Here is a 16,859-nt window from a genome sequence, read left to right on the forward strand (position 1 = left end):
GAATGGATAGGTCCTCAGTCTGAATGGATAGGTCCTCAGTCTGAATGGATAAGTCCTCAGTCTGAATGGATAGGTCCTCAGTCTGAATGGATAGGTCCTCAGTCTGAATAGATATGTCCTCAGTCTGAATACATAGGTCCTCAGTTTGAATGGATAGGTCCTCAGTCTGAATGGATAAGTCCTCAGTCTGAATGGATAGGTCCTCAGTCTGAATACATAGGTCCTCAGTCTGAATAGATATGTCCTCAGTCTGAATACATAGGTCCTCAGTTTGAATGGATAGGTCCTCAGTCTGAATGGATAGGTCCTCAGTATGAATGGATAGGTCCTCAGTCTGAATGGATAGGTCCTCAGTCTGAATGGATAGGTCCTCAGTCTGAATGGATAGGTCCTCAGTCTGAATACATAGGTCCTCAGTCTGAATGGATAGGTCCTCAGTCTGAATGGATAGGTCCTCAGTCTGAATGGATAGGTCCTCAGTCTGAATGGATAGGTCCTCAGTCTGAATACATAGGTCCTCAGTCTGAATGGATAGGTCCTCAGTCTGAATGGATAGGTCCTCAGTCTGAATGGATAGGTCCTCAGTCTGAATACATAGGTCCTCAGTCTGAATGGATAGGTCCTCAGTCTGAATGGATAGGTCCTCAGTCTGAATGGATAGGTCCTCAGTCTGAATGGATAGGTCCTCAGTCTGAATACATAGGTCCTCAGTCTGAATGGATATGTCCTCAGTCTGAATGGATAGGTCCTCAGTCTGAATGGATAGGTCCTCAGTCTGAATACATAGGTCCTCAGTATGAATGGATAGGTCCTCAGTCTGAATGGATAGGTCCTCAGTCTGAATGGATATGTCCTCAGTCTGAATGGATATGTCCTCAGTCTGAATGGATAGGTCCTCAGTCTGAATGGATATGTCCTCAGTCTGAATACATAGGTCCTCAGTCTGAATGGATAGGTCCTCAGTCTGAATGGATAGGTCCTCAGTCTGAATGGATAGGTCCTCAGTCTGAATGGATATGTCCTCAGTCTGAATGGATATGTCCTCAGTCTGAATGGATAGGTCCTCAGTCTGAATGGATATGTCCTCAGTCTGAATACATAGGTCCTCAGTCTGAATGGATAGGTCCTCAGTCTGAATGGATAGGTCCTCAGTCTGAATACATAGGTCCTCAGTCTGAATGGATAGGTCCTCAGTCTGAATGGATATGTCCTCAGTCTGAATACATATGTCCTCAGTCTGAATACATAGGTCCTCAGTCTGAATGGATAGGTCCTCAGTCTGAATGGATAGGTCCTCAGTCTGAATACATAGGTCCTCAGTCTGAATGGATATGTCCTCAGTCTGAATACATATGTCCTCAGTCTGAATGGATATGTCCTCAGTCTGAATGGATATGTCCTCAGTCTGAATGGATAGGTCCTCAGTCTGAATGGATAGGTCCTCAGTCTGAATACATAGGTCCTCAGTCTGAACGGATAGGTCCTCAGTCTGAGTGGGTGGCTAATTCTGCCCTCAGCAACTATCCACTGACTAATAATGCTCTCAGTAACTATCCACCGACTAATACTGTCCTCAGCAACTATCCACTGACTAGTAATGCCCTCAGCAGCTATCAACTGACTAATACTGCCCTCAGCAGCTATCCACTGACTAATACTGCCCTCAGCAGCTATCAACTGACTAATAATGCCCTCAGCAACTATCCACTGACTAATACTGCCCTCAGCAGCTATCCACTGACTAATAATGCCCTCAGCAACTATCCACTGACTAATAATGCCCTCAGTAACTATCCACTGACTAATTCTGCCCTCAGCAACTATACACTGACTAGTACTGCCCTCAGCAACTATCCACTGACTAATAATGCCCTCAGTAACTATCCACTGGCTAATACTGCCCTCAGTGCAGAAGCTATCCACTGGCCCCTACCATGGCTAATGGCTTTAAACTTTAAACTTCGGCTGAGTTTTGGACCAGTACCACTACAAAAAGCAAAATGTTTGGTCCAATGAAAATTGCACAGCAAAAAATGACCTTATTGCTAACGAGACACGCATTATTAGCAAGCATTACAAAATTGAATTTTTGTACAGTGATTACCTAAACTATTTTCATTTTGGGGGTGTCATTAGCGTGGCAGACCTTGGTCCAAAAGTTATTTTTCTTTCGAATACTGGAACCAATGGAATAGTCCCAAAAGTGCAAACCCCACCCACTCATGCACTCCAAGGCATGCTCAATCAAACGCTCACAGAGTATTTGAAAGAAAACCAAAATCCTATTTCAATCCAGGTCTGATTGTGTGGTTGTCAGTTATGGACAGCTCAGTAATCTGAGGCTGATCCCCTGAGAGTGAGAAAGTAATGTGGTGGCGGGTGAACCAGCTAATCCGCTGCAGTCTCTGTCACCAGCTGGAGGGATGAACACCACACACACACACACACACACGCAAACACACACACGCAAACTCCACACGAACATGTATGCACGCACACACACACACCCACCTCGGACCCCATGTACTATGAGCACAGACTCCTCGGTGCCTCATCTTTCCACAGGAGGGTTAGAGTTAGACACCTGCAGAGTGTCTTTGTTTCACCCTAACCCCAGTGAGACGCCATCATGTCACAGGAGAGGACCTATGGATGTCAGTGTCACACTATGGAAAGGGCAGCTAAAGTAGGAGAGAGAGATGGGCCTAGCAACCAAGACCTAAAGTAGCAGAGAGATATGGGCCTAGCAACCAAGACCTAAAGTAGCAGAGAGATATGGGCCTAGCAACCAAGACCTAAAGTAGCAGAGAGATATGGGCCTAGCAACCACGACTTAAAGTAGCAGAGAGATATGGGCCTAGCAACCAAGACCTAAAGTAGCAGAGCGATATGGGCCTAGCAACCAAGACCTAAAGTAGCAGAGAGATATGGGCCTAGCAACCACGACTTAAAGTAGCAGAGAGATATGGGCCTAGCAACCAAGACCTAAAGTAGCAGAGAGATATGGGCCTAGCAACCAAGACTTAAAGTAGAAGAGAGATATGGGCCTAGCAACCAGACCTAAAGTAGCAGAGAGATATGGGCCTAGCAACCAAGACTTAAAGTAGCAGAGAGAGATTTCCATAAAGTAGTCCTGAGACCCAAGCAGAGAAACAGGACCCTAGGCTATAGAAACCCTTCTCTGGTCTGTCAGAGACCTGAATGAAAATATGTGATCACTTTTCTTAATTGGGATGCTGCCTGTCTACCTGATAAGGTTGAGGTCTCTCCATTATGATATATTGGTTTGCCAGTGGCCTGCAAGTCTAGTCTACCTGTAATGAGGATCTGCTGCTCCCTAGTGGTAGGACCCTATCAGTACACTGTCAACTCTCCTAACAGAACAGACAGGGACACATTCAGCATGGCACAACATTGTGGAACACTGCAGATAGAAATGTCATTAATATAACATGCATAATGTGTTATTCTACAAGTCAGAGAGGCATGTTGTTGTAGATACTGCTGAACACAGCGCAGGCACCAGAGAAGGTGTCATATTATACCACCCTCTGCTTGCTCCTCCTAAACAGCTGTTTGGACAGGGGCCAGACTGAAAGAGATCACATGCAACTGAGACATCCATGTTCCCATTGATAGATACCCACACACAGGACAGGACAGAGGTAAATAAGGGAACAAACAGAAGGGGAGGTGAAATCATGTACAACCACTCAGAAAAAGCTTTCATCAGCCAAAAACAGTTCAATACAATTCCTCAAGAACAAACCCATCTCCAGATGATACCAATACTACAAGGAGACAAGGCGTAATCTGAAAATTGTGGACACCAGAGTTTGGGACCTTCCTCCATGTTCTAGGAACCACTCAGGGCGAAAGGAAAGAAGAAAGTTTGAGTGCAGAGATCTTGATGGCTGAGCAGTCTCCTTTGGGGGACTTTGGGTTGGAGTCAGAGTTGAGAGGCTAAATGTGCACCGGTTTCAAACGATTCATTCTTCGATGTAAATGCGGGACATTCGCATAAAATGTCAGAATATGCCGTTGGTGAAATAGTCAGTCATACTGTAGATTCACCAAAGATAGTTTGACCTCTCAGATATTCACCATCTAGGTGCCACAGCCTCTGTTCCACATTCTTCACCAGAGGCTTGGAAGTTTAGGAGACAGACAGACACTACCTATCGCCCTTCAAATACCCTGTCAATACGGCTGAACCAACCTATTTCACTTTTTCAAGAACATAAACTGTAGTTGTATTTCAGCACCAGCGAGAGAGCCTTTCCGCTGGGGCTTAGGCTAGGTAGTCTGTGTCTTTCCAAGCACTGTAGTTCACCTTTTCACACACACACACTCCAATCGAGGTGCAGGCCTGTATGCTTGGTAGGCGAAGAGTTCCCATTTTGAACCATTTTTATTGTCTGAAGATACAAATTCCGCCTACACGGCAGGCCCACAGAGCTAAAATCAGTTGCACCTGTAGGCATACCACTGGCCAATCGGATAGCTTAGATCCCTGTGTCTACAGCAGCTTCCACCAGCCCACAGTTGATACTGATTGTAGAGCAGGCTACTGTAAGATTTCAAAACCATGCCTAGAGAGAGATTGTTAAGGAATACAGCAAAGGAGTGCTGTTTTTATGACTTTTATTTTCAACATCGACGCAGCACTACAACGCTGTTTTTATGCAACACTTTTAGCCTGCATGAACTTTCCACCTTCTCCACTACTGTGGGGGTGCTCCCTCTGCTGTTTCCTGAAGTCCACGATCATCTCCTTTGTTTTGTTGACGTTGAGTGTGAGGTTATTTTCCTGACACCACACTCCGAGAGCCCTCACCTCCTCCCTGTAGGCCGTCTCGTCGTAGTTGGTAATCAAGCCTACCACTGTAGTGTCGTCTGCAAACTTGATGATTGAGTTGGAGGCGTGCATGGCCACGCAGTCATGGGTGAACAGGGAGTACAGGAGAGGGCTGATGACGCACCCTTGTGGGGCCCCAGTGTTGAGGATCAGCGGGGTGGAGATTAGAGGTCGACCGATTAATCGGAATGGCCAATTAATTAGGGCCGATTTCAAGTTTTCATAACAATCGGAAATCGGTATTTTTGGACACCGATTTGACCGTTTTTTTTTTGTTTGTTTGTTTTTTACACCTTTATTTAACTAGGCAAGTCAGTTAAGAACACATTCTTATTTTCAATGACGGCCTAGGAACGATGGGTTAACTGCCTTGTTCAGGGGCAGAACGACAGATTTTTACCTTGTCAGCTCGGGGATTCAATCTTGCAACCTTACAGTTAACTAGTCCAACGCTCTAACCACCTGCCTCTCATTGCACTCCACGAGGAGCCTGCCTGTTACGCGAATGCAGTAAGAAGCCAAGGTAAGTTGCTAACTAGCATTAAACTTATCTTATAAAAAACAATCAATCAATCATAATCACTAGTTAACTACACATGGTTGATGATATTACTAGTTTATCTAGCGTGTCCTGCGTTGCATATAATCGATGCGGTGCGAATTCGCGGAAAAAGGACTGTCGTTGCTCCAACGTGTACCTAACCATAAACATCAATGCCTTTCTTAAAATCAATACACAGAAGTGTATATTTCACTCAAGAGCCGGCTTCACAGCCAGAAGTTCCCGGTTACCTATGTCGAAACGTCTTTCTGCAGGTGAGAGCTTGCGGGACAAGAAAGCACATGGGTAGAGCTTCTGATCAGAGAGGGAATGTTGAAACAGAACAGCACCTACCCCGGTGTCGGAGGCGTCCACCTCGATGACGAACTGGAGTTCTGGGTCTGGCTGGATGAGGATCGGAGTGGAAGTGAAGCGACGCTTGAGTTCCCGGAACGCTGCCTCTGCCTCAGGGGACCAGTGGGACAAAGTGTAGGTGGTGGTGAGAGGGGCTGCCAAACGACTGTAGTCACAGATGAAACGTCTGTAAAATTGGCAAACCCCTGTAGCTGCTTCAGAGTCGAGGGCACAGGCCACTCTGACTGCCCTGACCTTGGCAGGGTCCATCCGTAACTGTCCTTGTGCAATTATGTAACCCAGGAAGGGCACAGAGGAAGCATGAAACTCACATTTCTCAGCCTTAACAAAAATATTTTTCTCCAACTGCCGTTGGAGAACTTGGCGAACGTGTTGCTGGTGAGCCTCAGGGTCCTTAGGGATCCACAGACAAAAACAAAGCGTCCAATTACATCCCTCAGAACATCATTAACCAGGCTCTGGAAAACAGCAGGAGCGTTAGTGAGACCAAATGGCATGACCAAATACTCAGTGTCCAAGTGGTGTGTTGAACGCCGTTTTCCACTCGTCCACCTCTGATGCTGACAAGGTGGTAGTCATTCTGGAGGTCGAGTTTAGTGAACACCGTGGCACCATGGAGGGGAGCAGAAGCATAACTAATGAGTGGCAAGGGATATTTGTTACTAACAGTGATACTGTTCAGCCCACGAAAGTCTATGCACGGCCTCAGTGACCCATTGTTTTTCTTGAAGAAAAAAACAGCCCCTACCGGAGAGGAAGGCCTGATATGTCCTGCAGCCATGGAATTCTGGGTGTACCCCTCCCTAGCCTCTTGCTCGGGCGAGAGAGGTTATACAACTGGCTACAGGGGAGAGGAGCTCCAGGCTGGAGGTCAATAGCTCAGTCGTACAGCCGATGAGGTGGCATAGACAGGGTGTGGTGCTTGCTGAACACAGGAGCTAGATGGTGATACTCTGGAGGAACTGATGACAAGTCCGTGGGTTCTGGAATGGACTGGACAGAACAAGAGATATTTACCTCGTCAGCTCGGGGATTCAATGTTGCAACCTTTCGGTTACTAGTCCAACGCTCTAACCACTAGGCTACCAGCCGCCCCGCTAGAAATAAATAAAAAATAAATAAATGTATTTATTAATAAATGTATATAATAAATAATAAAGAAATAAATAGTTATTATATGTATTAGCATACTGTTAGCCTATAATTTACATTTTACATTGATGGTGTTTATTATGCAGCGTGTGACCTAACGCAAACTTGATCTAATTTGGTTGGCCTGCGTGCCAGTGATTAACACCAGAAAAGTCTGGTCTCGTTGGACCCCCCTTCAGGCCAATGACGTGTCTGTTGAACGTCAACATTCTAACAATCTAATAAAGACATTCCATTTATGCTATCAGATAATAATAATTTGATTATTTCTGAGAGCCAGAAATCTTGCTTGTTTGTAGGTGACCAAATACTTATTTTCCACCATAATTTGCAAATAAATTCATTAAAAATCCTACAATGTGATTTTCTGGATTTTTTTTTCTAATTTTGTCTGTCATAGTTGAAGTGTATCTATGATGAAAATTACAGGCCTCTCTCATCTTTTTAAGTGGCAGACCTTGCACAATTGGTGGCTGACTAAATACTTTTTTGCCCCACTGTATGTGCTTTGAGTATTGCCAGTGCAGCAGCGAGAGCATGTAATTGCAGTAATTACAGTAAAAATATACATATATACAGTACCAGTCAAAAGTTTGGGCACACCTACTCATTCAAGGGTTTTTCTTTATTTTTTTACTATTTTCTATATTGTAGAATAATAGTGAAAACATCAAAACTATGAAATAACACATATGGAATCATGTAGTAACCAAAAAAGTGTTAAAAAAATCCAAATATATTTAAGATTTGCGATTCTTCAAAGTAGCCACCCTCTGCCTTGACGACAGCTTTGCACACTCATGGCATTCTCTCAACCAGTTTCATAAGGTAGTCACCTGGAATGCACTTCAATTAACCCTCCCGTGGTCGGGTCAGGGCGACCCAGGTCCTGTGTGTGAAGGGCTCCCCGCTCTGTTCTCTTCTGGGCTCTGAGCTTCCCCTCTGTGCTCTGTGCTCGGGGGTCAGCGTCATTCACCCAGCCAGCCAGCCAGCTAGCCAGCCAGCCAGCCAGCCAGCCAGCCAGCCAGCCAGCCACTAGCGAGGTGTATGCTATTGTGTGCCGTTCCCCGTTCTGTGCTCTGTGCTCGTGGGTCAGAGCGACCCAGGTCATGTGTTTCCAGTGCTCCCCTCTGTGCTCTGTGCTGGTGGGTCAGAGCGACCCAGGCCATGTGTTTCCAGGCCACCCGCTCTGTGCTCTGTGCTCGGTACCGTGGGTCAGAGCGACCCAGCCAGCTACTGGCGAGGTGTATGCTATTGTGTGTAGAGAGTCTGCGAGTGGCGAGGTTGTGATCCGCTCCCCGTTCTGTGCTCTGTGCTCGGGGGTCAGAGCGACCCAGCCTGCCACTACACACGTCCAGACATGCCCCGCTGTGTGCAAGAGAGCAGCCAAGTGTAGAGGATACTAATATTGTCAGCGGCACACAAAGTGACCCGTGCCAAGTGAGCTCGGAGTGCTACGGCGGTTCGTGATCAACGGCGCGAGGAGCCCGCCGCTGGCCCGGACGCTGCCCCGGCCGCTGCCCCGCTCGCTGCCCCGGCCACTGCCCCGCTCGCTACCCCGGCCACTGCCCCGCTCGCTGCCCCGGCCGCTGCCCCGCTCGCTGCCCCAGCCACTGCCCCGCTCGCTGCCCCGGCCACTGCCCCGCTCGCTGACCCAGCCACCGGGGCAAGTAAGAGAAAGAGGTGTCAGCTCTGCCCACCCAAGAAGGACTCCAAGACACACACGGTGTGCTGCAGGTGTAAGAAATACATCTGCAAAGGCTGTTCACACGCATACTGTCACACTTGCGCACATTGGGCCTTTAGCCAGGACGGGACAGGGTGACCCGGAGGACGCGGGCTCTAGACACCATACGAGGACGACGGGAGGGTTAACAGGTGTGCCTTGTTAAAAGTTACAGAAGATAGTCCTATTTGGTAAAAGACCAAGTCCATATTATGTCAAGAACAGCTCAAATAAGCAAAGAGAAACGTCAGTCCATCATAACTTTAAGACATGAAGGTCAGTCAATCCGGAACATCTCAAGAACTTTGAACGTTTCTTCAAGTGCAGTCGCAAAAACCATCAAGCGCTATGATGAAACTGGCTCTCATGAGGACCTGTCACGACTTCCGCCAAAGTCGGTCCCTCTCCTTGTTCGGGCGTCACCGGCCTTCTAGCCATCGCCGATCCACTTTTCATTTTCCATTTGTTTTGTCTTTGTTTTACACACCTGGTTTCAATCCCCCAATTACTTGTTAATTATTTAACCCTCTGTTCCCCCATGTTTTTTTGTGAGTGATTGTTTGTATGTAGGAAGGTCCGTTAATGTATTGCATTGCATTGTATTGCATTTATTTATGTTGAGTAAAATCTGTTTATTTACTCATATCTGCTGTCCTGCGCCTGACTCCTACACACCAGCTACACACAGACTTCCTTACAGGACCACAACAGGAAAGGAAGACCCAGAGTTACCTCTGCTGCAGAGGATAAGTTCATTAGAGTTTTCAGAAATTGCAGCCCAAATAAATGCTTCACAGAGTTCAAGTAGCAGACACATCTCAACATCAATTGTTCAGAGGAGACTACGTGAATCAGGACTTCAGGTTTGAATTGCTTCAAAGAAACCACTACTAAAGGACACCAATAAGAAGAAGAGACTTGCTTGGTCCAAGAAACACTAGCAATAGACATTAGACCTGTGGAAATCTGTCCTTTGATCTGATGAGGAAAAATGTGAGACTTTTGGTTTCAACTGCCGTGTCTTTGTGAGATGCAGAGTAGGTGATCTCTGCATGTGTGGATCCCACCGTGAAGCATGGAGGAGGAGGTGTGATGGTGTGGGGGTGCTTTGCTGGTGACCCTGTCTGTGATTTATTTAGAATTCAAAGCACACTTAACCAGCATGGCTACCACAGCATTCTGCAGCAATACGCCATCCCATCTGGTTTGCACTTAGCGGGACTATCATTTGTTTTTCATCATGACAATGACCCAACACACCTCCAGGCTGTGTAAGGGCTATTTGACCAAGGAGGGTGATGGCGTGCTGCATCAGATGACCTGGCCTCCACAATCACCCGACCTCAACCCAAATGAGGTAGTTTGGATGAGTTGGACCGCAGACCGCAGAGTGAAGGAAAAGCTGTCAACAAATGTTCAGCATATGTGGGAACGCCTTCAAGACTGTTGGAAAAGCATGCCAAGAGAGTGCAAAGCTGTCATCAATGCAAAAGGTGGCTACTTTGAAGAATATAAAATATATTTTGATTTGTTTAACACTTGTTTGGTTACTACATGATTCCATATGTGTTATTTCATAGTTTTGATGTCTTAAAATAGTAAAAAAGAAAGAAAAACATGAGTACATGTGTCCAAACTTTTGACTGGTAATATATTTTTTTTTTACCAAATTAATGCACTAGGCCTTTATTACTCCTGTATGGGCGGAGATAAATACTCCCCGACTTTAAAAATGGCAGAGTAATTTAAAAAGTAAAATTATTTTGACTCTTTCGAGTCTCCTAGAGTTAAACGGATACAGGCCCCCGAGCCTACTCTCCTGGCCGTGGAGCGAGTGATCAGAGGTTCCCGAGCCTACTACTGTATCTACTGTCATATCGGGGCATTATTTAAGCAATAAGGCATGAGAACCCAGGGATTATCGTGTGATAACTCCCGACTGAGGGCTGTTCTTATGCCCGAGGCGAAGCCAAGGGCCCGGGAAACAGCCCTTAGGAGGGAGTTATCACACAATAATTCCCTGGTTCGAGGGCCTTATTGAGTTTATAAAACGGTTGCCAATTTCTTGTTAACAAGAAATTTGTGGAGTGGTTGAAAAACGAGTTTTAATGACTCCAACATAAGTGTAGGTAAACTTCCGACTTTAACTGTAGCTAGATGTAGTACCCTAATGTTAACTAGCTGGCTAATTGTTGCCTATGAAAGGAAGTTAGGCTAGTGAGCAAGCATTTTAGCCATGTAGCCTAGGACAACATAAACTAAAAGTGTCTACTGTATGACAGAGTCATAGACCGTTTCAGCAATGAGACATGTTTTTTCTACTTATGCACACACACACACACACACACACACACACACACACACACACACACACACACACACACACACACACACACACACACACACACACACACACACACACACACACACACACATTAATCAGTACCATGGACAGCCACATGATATTTAGCTTATGTTGATTGGACTAAATTATTTTTGGAATCTTTTAGTTGTCACTGTATTAGTGCTGGAATAGTGCTGGAATAGTGGAGGCAGCTCCTGTTTTCTTCGCGACTTGCGGTAACTCTTCAGTGATCTAAAATCAATAGTTGTTTAGTAGTACGAAAATGTCAGAGACATTAACTTGATTGACCATGTTGTAGGTCATGCAAGTATTTGTTACATGCAATATGCTTTTTGGACTCCACCGGACAGATGTTGCTCTCCGGTTTTGTGATGAAACAAAGGTGTGGTTGAATTAATTCTGCCACTGTGTCTTCTATATGTCGCAGTGGCAAGGCATATGAACTAACTAGTTTATAGAGAAAACAATGAAATTATCACAACACATAGGTTGTAATATAACTTTTCTTTCCTGGCTTGGCTTCTCCAGTGATTTTACCGACACACCATTACTATTAATTAAAAACATTATTTTAATGAGTACATTTATTTTATTTTATCCTTCCACCAGACAGTTATAGTCTGGGCAAAAGCCAAATGTTAGTTCTGAGGTTTTGAAGTTGCTTAACAAACAGCCTGGTCGTTAATTACATTATCATATTTTGACCCAGTCATTCATTCTATTCATTCCACGTTGCTCTGCGAAAATAAATTGTTGGCATGTAGCTAGCTAGCAATTATGACGAGAGACAAGAACTTCAATAAATAATTATTCAATAAATAATTCATAAATAGGCAACAAATAGCTGATTGTCAAGTCAATAAGATAGTTATGGGATAGCTAGGCTAAAGTTATTTCTCCTTTGCTAGCTAGCTAGCCAACTAAAGATAAGCAGCTGACAGCAATTGAAATGACACCAAACTATGTGCATTTTTTCATTTGTTTTACCTTCGTTTCTATTGGCAATTCTTTGGATATATCAATTATAATGATCCTGATAAATGAATTCAGCTGGATCTAAGAAGCTATCAGTCTCGTCATATTTATATGCACGGCACGGTGGAGATAGCAAAAATCTACATCCAGGATCCAAACAACACGTTTAATAAGTTCTATTATAAACCGGGACGTTCGAGCCCTGGATGCTGATTTGCTGAAAGCTGTGTTATATCAGACAATATACCACAGGTATGACTACAAATGACTTGTCTACTGTTCTAATTATGTTGGTAAACTGTTTATAATAGCAATAAGGCACCTTGGGGGTTTGTGGTATATGGCCAATATACCACGACTAAGGTCTGTATCCAGGCACTCCGCATTGCATCGTGCTTAAGAACTTCCCTTAGTTGTGGTGTATTGGCCTTATTGCTTAATTATACCATGGCATTGTTGAATACTCGTTTCTAATTGGCTTGAAGGGCATTCTAGATCGTGCATTATTTACCTGTAATGCACAGTATAATTCAATGGCTATGAAGTTCATCCTTGCATGCTCTATGTTTGAGCTGCTTTTGAAAGCAAAAGTTGAATTGAAAACATCATTGGAATTGTTGAATTACATTTTCATAATAGCAAGCTAGGACTGATGGTTTGGATAGCTATGCGAGCAAGCCGGTTTGTTTGGTTACCAAAGCAACTACTGTAGCTAGCTATCTAGTAAACTTGCTAGCTACTTCGGTGGATGTTGAACACATTTTTTGCGACAAATGAACACATTTCTAGCGGCAAATGTGTTCAATTATAGCCTTGGAATAAAAGGGATAATCAACTCATGGCTCCATGCGTTCTCTGGAAAATAATGCAACTGTTGAGTGGAAGTTTAGTTCCACTCAACACATACCTTCCACGCTGTTCTTTATTTTCCATAGAACGCATAGCCCCTCGTTGATTATCACATCTCATAGTCTATTAATTAAGGTATAGGCCTATGGTTTATTATGTGTAGGTCTATGTGAGGCTCATGTTTATGCCAGAGTCATGGATTTACGTAGGCCTACAAGACTATTTGGTCTGTAATGAATAATCAAATGTTAGATGGTTTGTTGTGTGCGCTCGATTACAATAAGGTATAGGGTAGACTATGCTTTCCTGATAATTTAATGATGATTTGAGTGACTACATTTTGATCCACCTACATTTTGCAGGCCCTGCCATCAACAGATTTCTGCCTACGCCACTGTTTTATACTGTTTTGTGGTGAGGTTTGCATAACAGTGATTACATCACTGACTGATATTGGGTTGGTGGGTGTTTGCAGGAAGGAAAGGACCTTTGGTGCCTCCTGAGTTCCCCTTGAAACATAGAGCCTGGGAATATGAAAGGATAAGCATATCAGTTTGCACTTTACACTGATCCCACTAAATATATATTATTGATCAGGGAGGGACACATATGTCAGAGCACACTGTGAACATGATGGACAAGCGTGCATGCAAACGTGCATGCACACGCACAAACAGGGAACACTGTGGAAACACACACACAGCTCACTGTGGACACACACACACAGACAAACACACACGGTGGACACAGACACAGCACACTGTGGACAGGATGTGACATGGTGCCAGCCCTATGTACTCACTAGTGGAGGCTCCTCAGAGGTGGAAGTGGAGGACCATCCTCCTCAGTGAATTTTGTTTTAAAAAAATAGTAAAACATTTAAAAAATCATTTTTATATATAAACTATTCTAAATATACTGCATTTTAGAATAACAGTAATTTTCTGTAATACATCACCAAATAATTTATAAAAGCACACTGATTTGCAATGAACGTCTACAGTAGCCTCAACAGCTCTCTGTAGGGTAGCACCATGGTGTAGCCGGAGGACAGCTAGCTTCTGTCGTCCTCTGGGTACATTGACTATAATACAAAACCTAGGAGGCTCGTGGTTCTCATCCCCTTCCGTAGAATTACACAGTAATTATGACAACTTCCTCCAACATCCTCCAACCCATCAGAGCTCTTGCAGCATGACCTGACATGTTGTCCACCCAATCAAAGGATCAGAAAATGAATCTAGTACTGAAAGCATAAGCTACAGCTATCTAGCACTGCAGTGCATAAAATGTGGGGAGTAGTTGACTCAACGAGAGAGAAAGTCAAAAGTTGATCTGTTTTGGACAAATGAATTTCTTCAAAAATAAGGAGAAGCATGACAGAGAGAGATTATTATTATATTTTTACTTTTTACTTTCACTTGCTTAACTAGCGAATGCATCTAGTTAGCATACTCAAACACCCGGCTCAAACAGAGAGGGATGCAATGTTAGCTAGCTGGCTATGGCTATCCAACACTGGAACTCTTCTAAGTCAAGGTAAGCTTTTGGTGTTAATTTATTGCCACCGGAGCCCGCCGGTGTAACTGCTAAACTGCTTGCTGTCTGAACACTGAGCTGCATGATTGTAGCGGGTTTACTAACACTTTAGTGTTATGCACTAAAGTCCAAAAGTGAAGGGAAAAAGGTGAGAGCAGGGTAGTGCTCACATGTGAGAAGGAATTATACAACGATCAAAGGGATCATGCTGTTTGTATGTGGTTGCTATGAAAGTGAACCTTGTTTGCGTGTGATCAGGGGTGTATGCACTCCACCGATTCTGTTGAAAAACTTTTCTTAAACGGAAGCAAATGGAATGAACCGGGGATAGACATACCTGAATTTGTCCAATATAAACTTTTGTTTGCAACTGTCGGCAGTGGTGGAAAGTACTTAAGTAAAAATACTTTAAGGTACTACTTAAGCAATTCTTTGTGGTATCTGTACTTTACTTTGCTATCTATTTTCCAACATTAAAATTAAAAGTAGAAGTTGTAAAAAATATAAATAGTGAAGTACAGATGCCACAAAAAAACTATTTAAGTAATACTTAAAAGTATATAAAAAAAAGTATTTTTACTTAAGTACTTTCAGTACTGTCGTACCAAAACAGACAGATCAGTACTGTCATACCAAAACCAGTTACTGTCTGGCACACCAGTTATTGTCGCACCACAAACCAGAGCCAAACAGTTAAAATAGCCTTACCAGATCCCCACATTGACAGCTTTCTCTCTCTCTTTCTCTTCCCTCCTCTTTCTCTGAGTCTCTCCTCTGTTCCCTCAGATCAGTCCCAGTCGAACCACAACTTCACCAGAACAGCACTGTTCCCTGTGTGAAATCCCTTCAGACATAGAAACTATTCAGGGGTTTTATGATCAAGACACTGGTGGTCGCTGGATGGACATGATGACAAAAATAGGATGAAAGAGACAAAAAATAACGCCACAGTTAAAAGATTCCGAGAGTCAAAGAAGAGGGACGTATGCAAACACATACTACAGTACTTTACATTACGGACATTAAGCAATGTGGGACGTGAAAAAGAGACCACAAACACATCTTCTCTTTCACCCCCTCCCTCTCTTTCCCTCCCTCCCACCCTTTCACTCTCTCTCTCTCTCTCTCTTTCTCTCCCCCCCCTCCTTCCCTCTCCCTCCCTTCCTCCCTCCGGTGAGAAAACAAAACAAGTCCAGGAGATTTCAGCAGCTAATCACATCAGGACCTTAATATGTGAGGACAACTGTCAAGAAGGGGTTGAGGCGGAGGGAGGGAAGGGTGGGAGGGAGGGAAGGAAGGAGGAGAGTCAGGTGTCAATGAAGGCATGAAGTGGAAAAGAGAGGAACCGTATCGGCACGGAGAGAAATATTGGAATTTCAATCTATCGAAAGCAGAAGGTCTGTGGTATGTTAAAGGAATCTATGAATAATCTGATTATCGACAGAGTGGCAGACAAGTCAGCCAGAAGGAGCAGACTAGGATAGCCTGATTCCAGATCTGTTTTGTGCTGTCTTGCCAACTATTATGTTTGTCACAGCCATAGAAGTTGACAAGACCATACAAAAAGATCTGGGACCAGGCTAGGGCCAGAGAAAAAAGCTAAAAAGTCCTTGAAGAATCTGTAATAAAAGGGAGCCAGTGTGCTGTACTGGAAAGATCCTGTCATACAAAAGCTGGCACTCACCCAACTAGCAGACAGACAGCTCATTTTGGATCTAGCTACACCAGAAAATATCTCAGATAAAGTTAAACACCTATAATCTACATGAACAATAATTCCATAATATACCAACGATGTTGAGGCACATATGACATTGCAAGACTGATAAATCACACACAACAACAACAATAATAAAGTTGAGGTAAATGTTACCCTACAGTGCCAGCAATCCTTCAATAACCATGAACCAATTGTCAAGTGATTTACTGTTAACTCCTCGCAAATAGTAATCCATAACCCTCCTATGACAACTGCCTTAGACATCATCACCATCAGTTGCATCACACATTATCAACCAGAAGCCATGGATTACAGGCAACATTCACATTGAGCTAAAGACTAGAGCTGCCGCTTTCAAGGAGCGGGACACTAATCCAGACGCTTACAAGAAATCCTGCTACACCCTCCAATGAACCATCAAACAGGAGAAGCGTCAATACAGGACTAAGATAGAATCTTATTACACCAGCTCAGACACTCGTCGGATGTGGCAGGGCTTGCAAACTATCACAGATTACAAAGGGAAACCCAGCCGCGAGCTGCTGCCTTTTATGCTAGCTTTGAGGCAAGCAACACTGAACAAAGCACGAGAGCACCAGCTGTTCTGGATGGCTGTGTGACCATGCTCTCCATAGCCGATGTGAGTAAGACCTATAAACAGGTTAACATTTACAAGGCCTCAGGGCCAGACGGATTACCAGGACGCGTACTCAGAGAATGCGCTGACCAGCTGTCATGTGTCTTCACTGACATTTTCAA

General features: G+C 44.2%; 1 protein-coding gene across 1 annotated transcript in view; it reads right to left on the reverse strand.

Annotated features, from left to right (window-relative positions):
• Positions 1 to 6,023, reverse strand: part of LOC139556878 (zonadhesin-like) — a 6,913-nt gene extending 890 nt beyond the window's left edge. The window contains exons 1-2 of the mRNA XM_071370974.1: positions 5,754 to 6,023; positions 1 to 1,468 (exon numbers count right to left, since the gene is read on the reverse strand). The exon at positions 1 to 1,468 is cut by the window's left edge and continues 890 nt beyond it. Of these exons, the coding sequence (XP_071227075.1) occupies positions 1 to 1,468; positions 5,754 to 6,023 (1,738 nt within the window). The remainder of the gene's footprint in view (positions 1,469 to 5,753) is intronic.
• Positions 6,024 to 16,859: the final 10,836 nt, after the last annotated feature.

The sequence above is a fragment of the Salvelinus alpinus genome, chromosome 28, assembly GCF_045679555.1.
Source record: "Salvelinus alpinus chromosome 28, SLU_Salpinus.1, whole genome shotgun sequence".
Taxonomy (NCBI): Eukaryota; Metazoa; Chordata; class Actinopteri; order Salmoniformes; family Salmonidae; genus Salvelinus; species Salvelinus alpinus.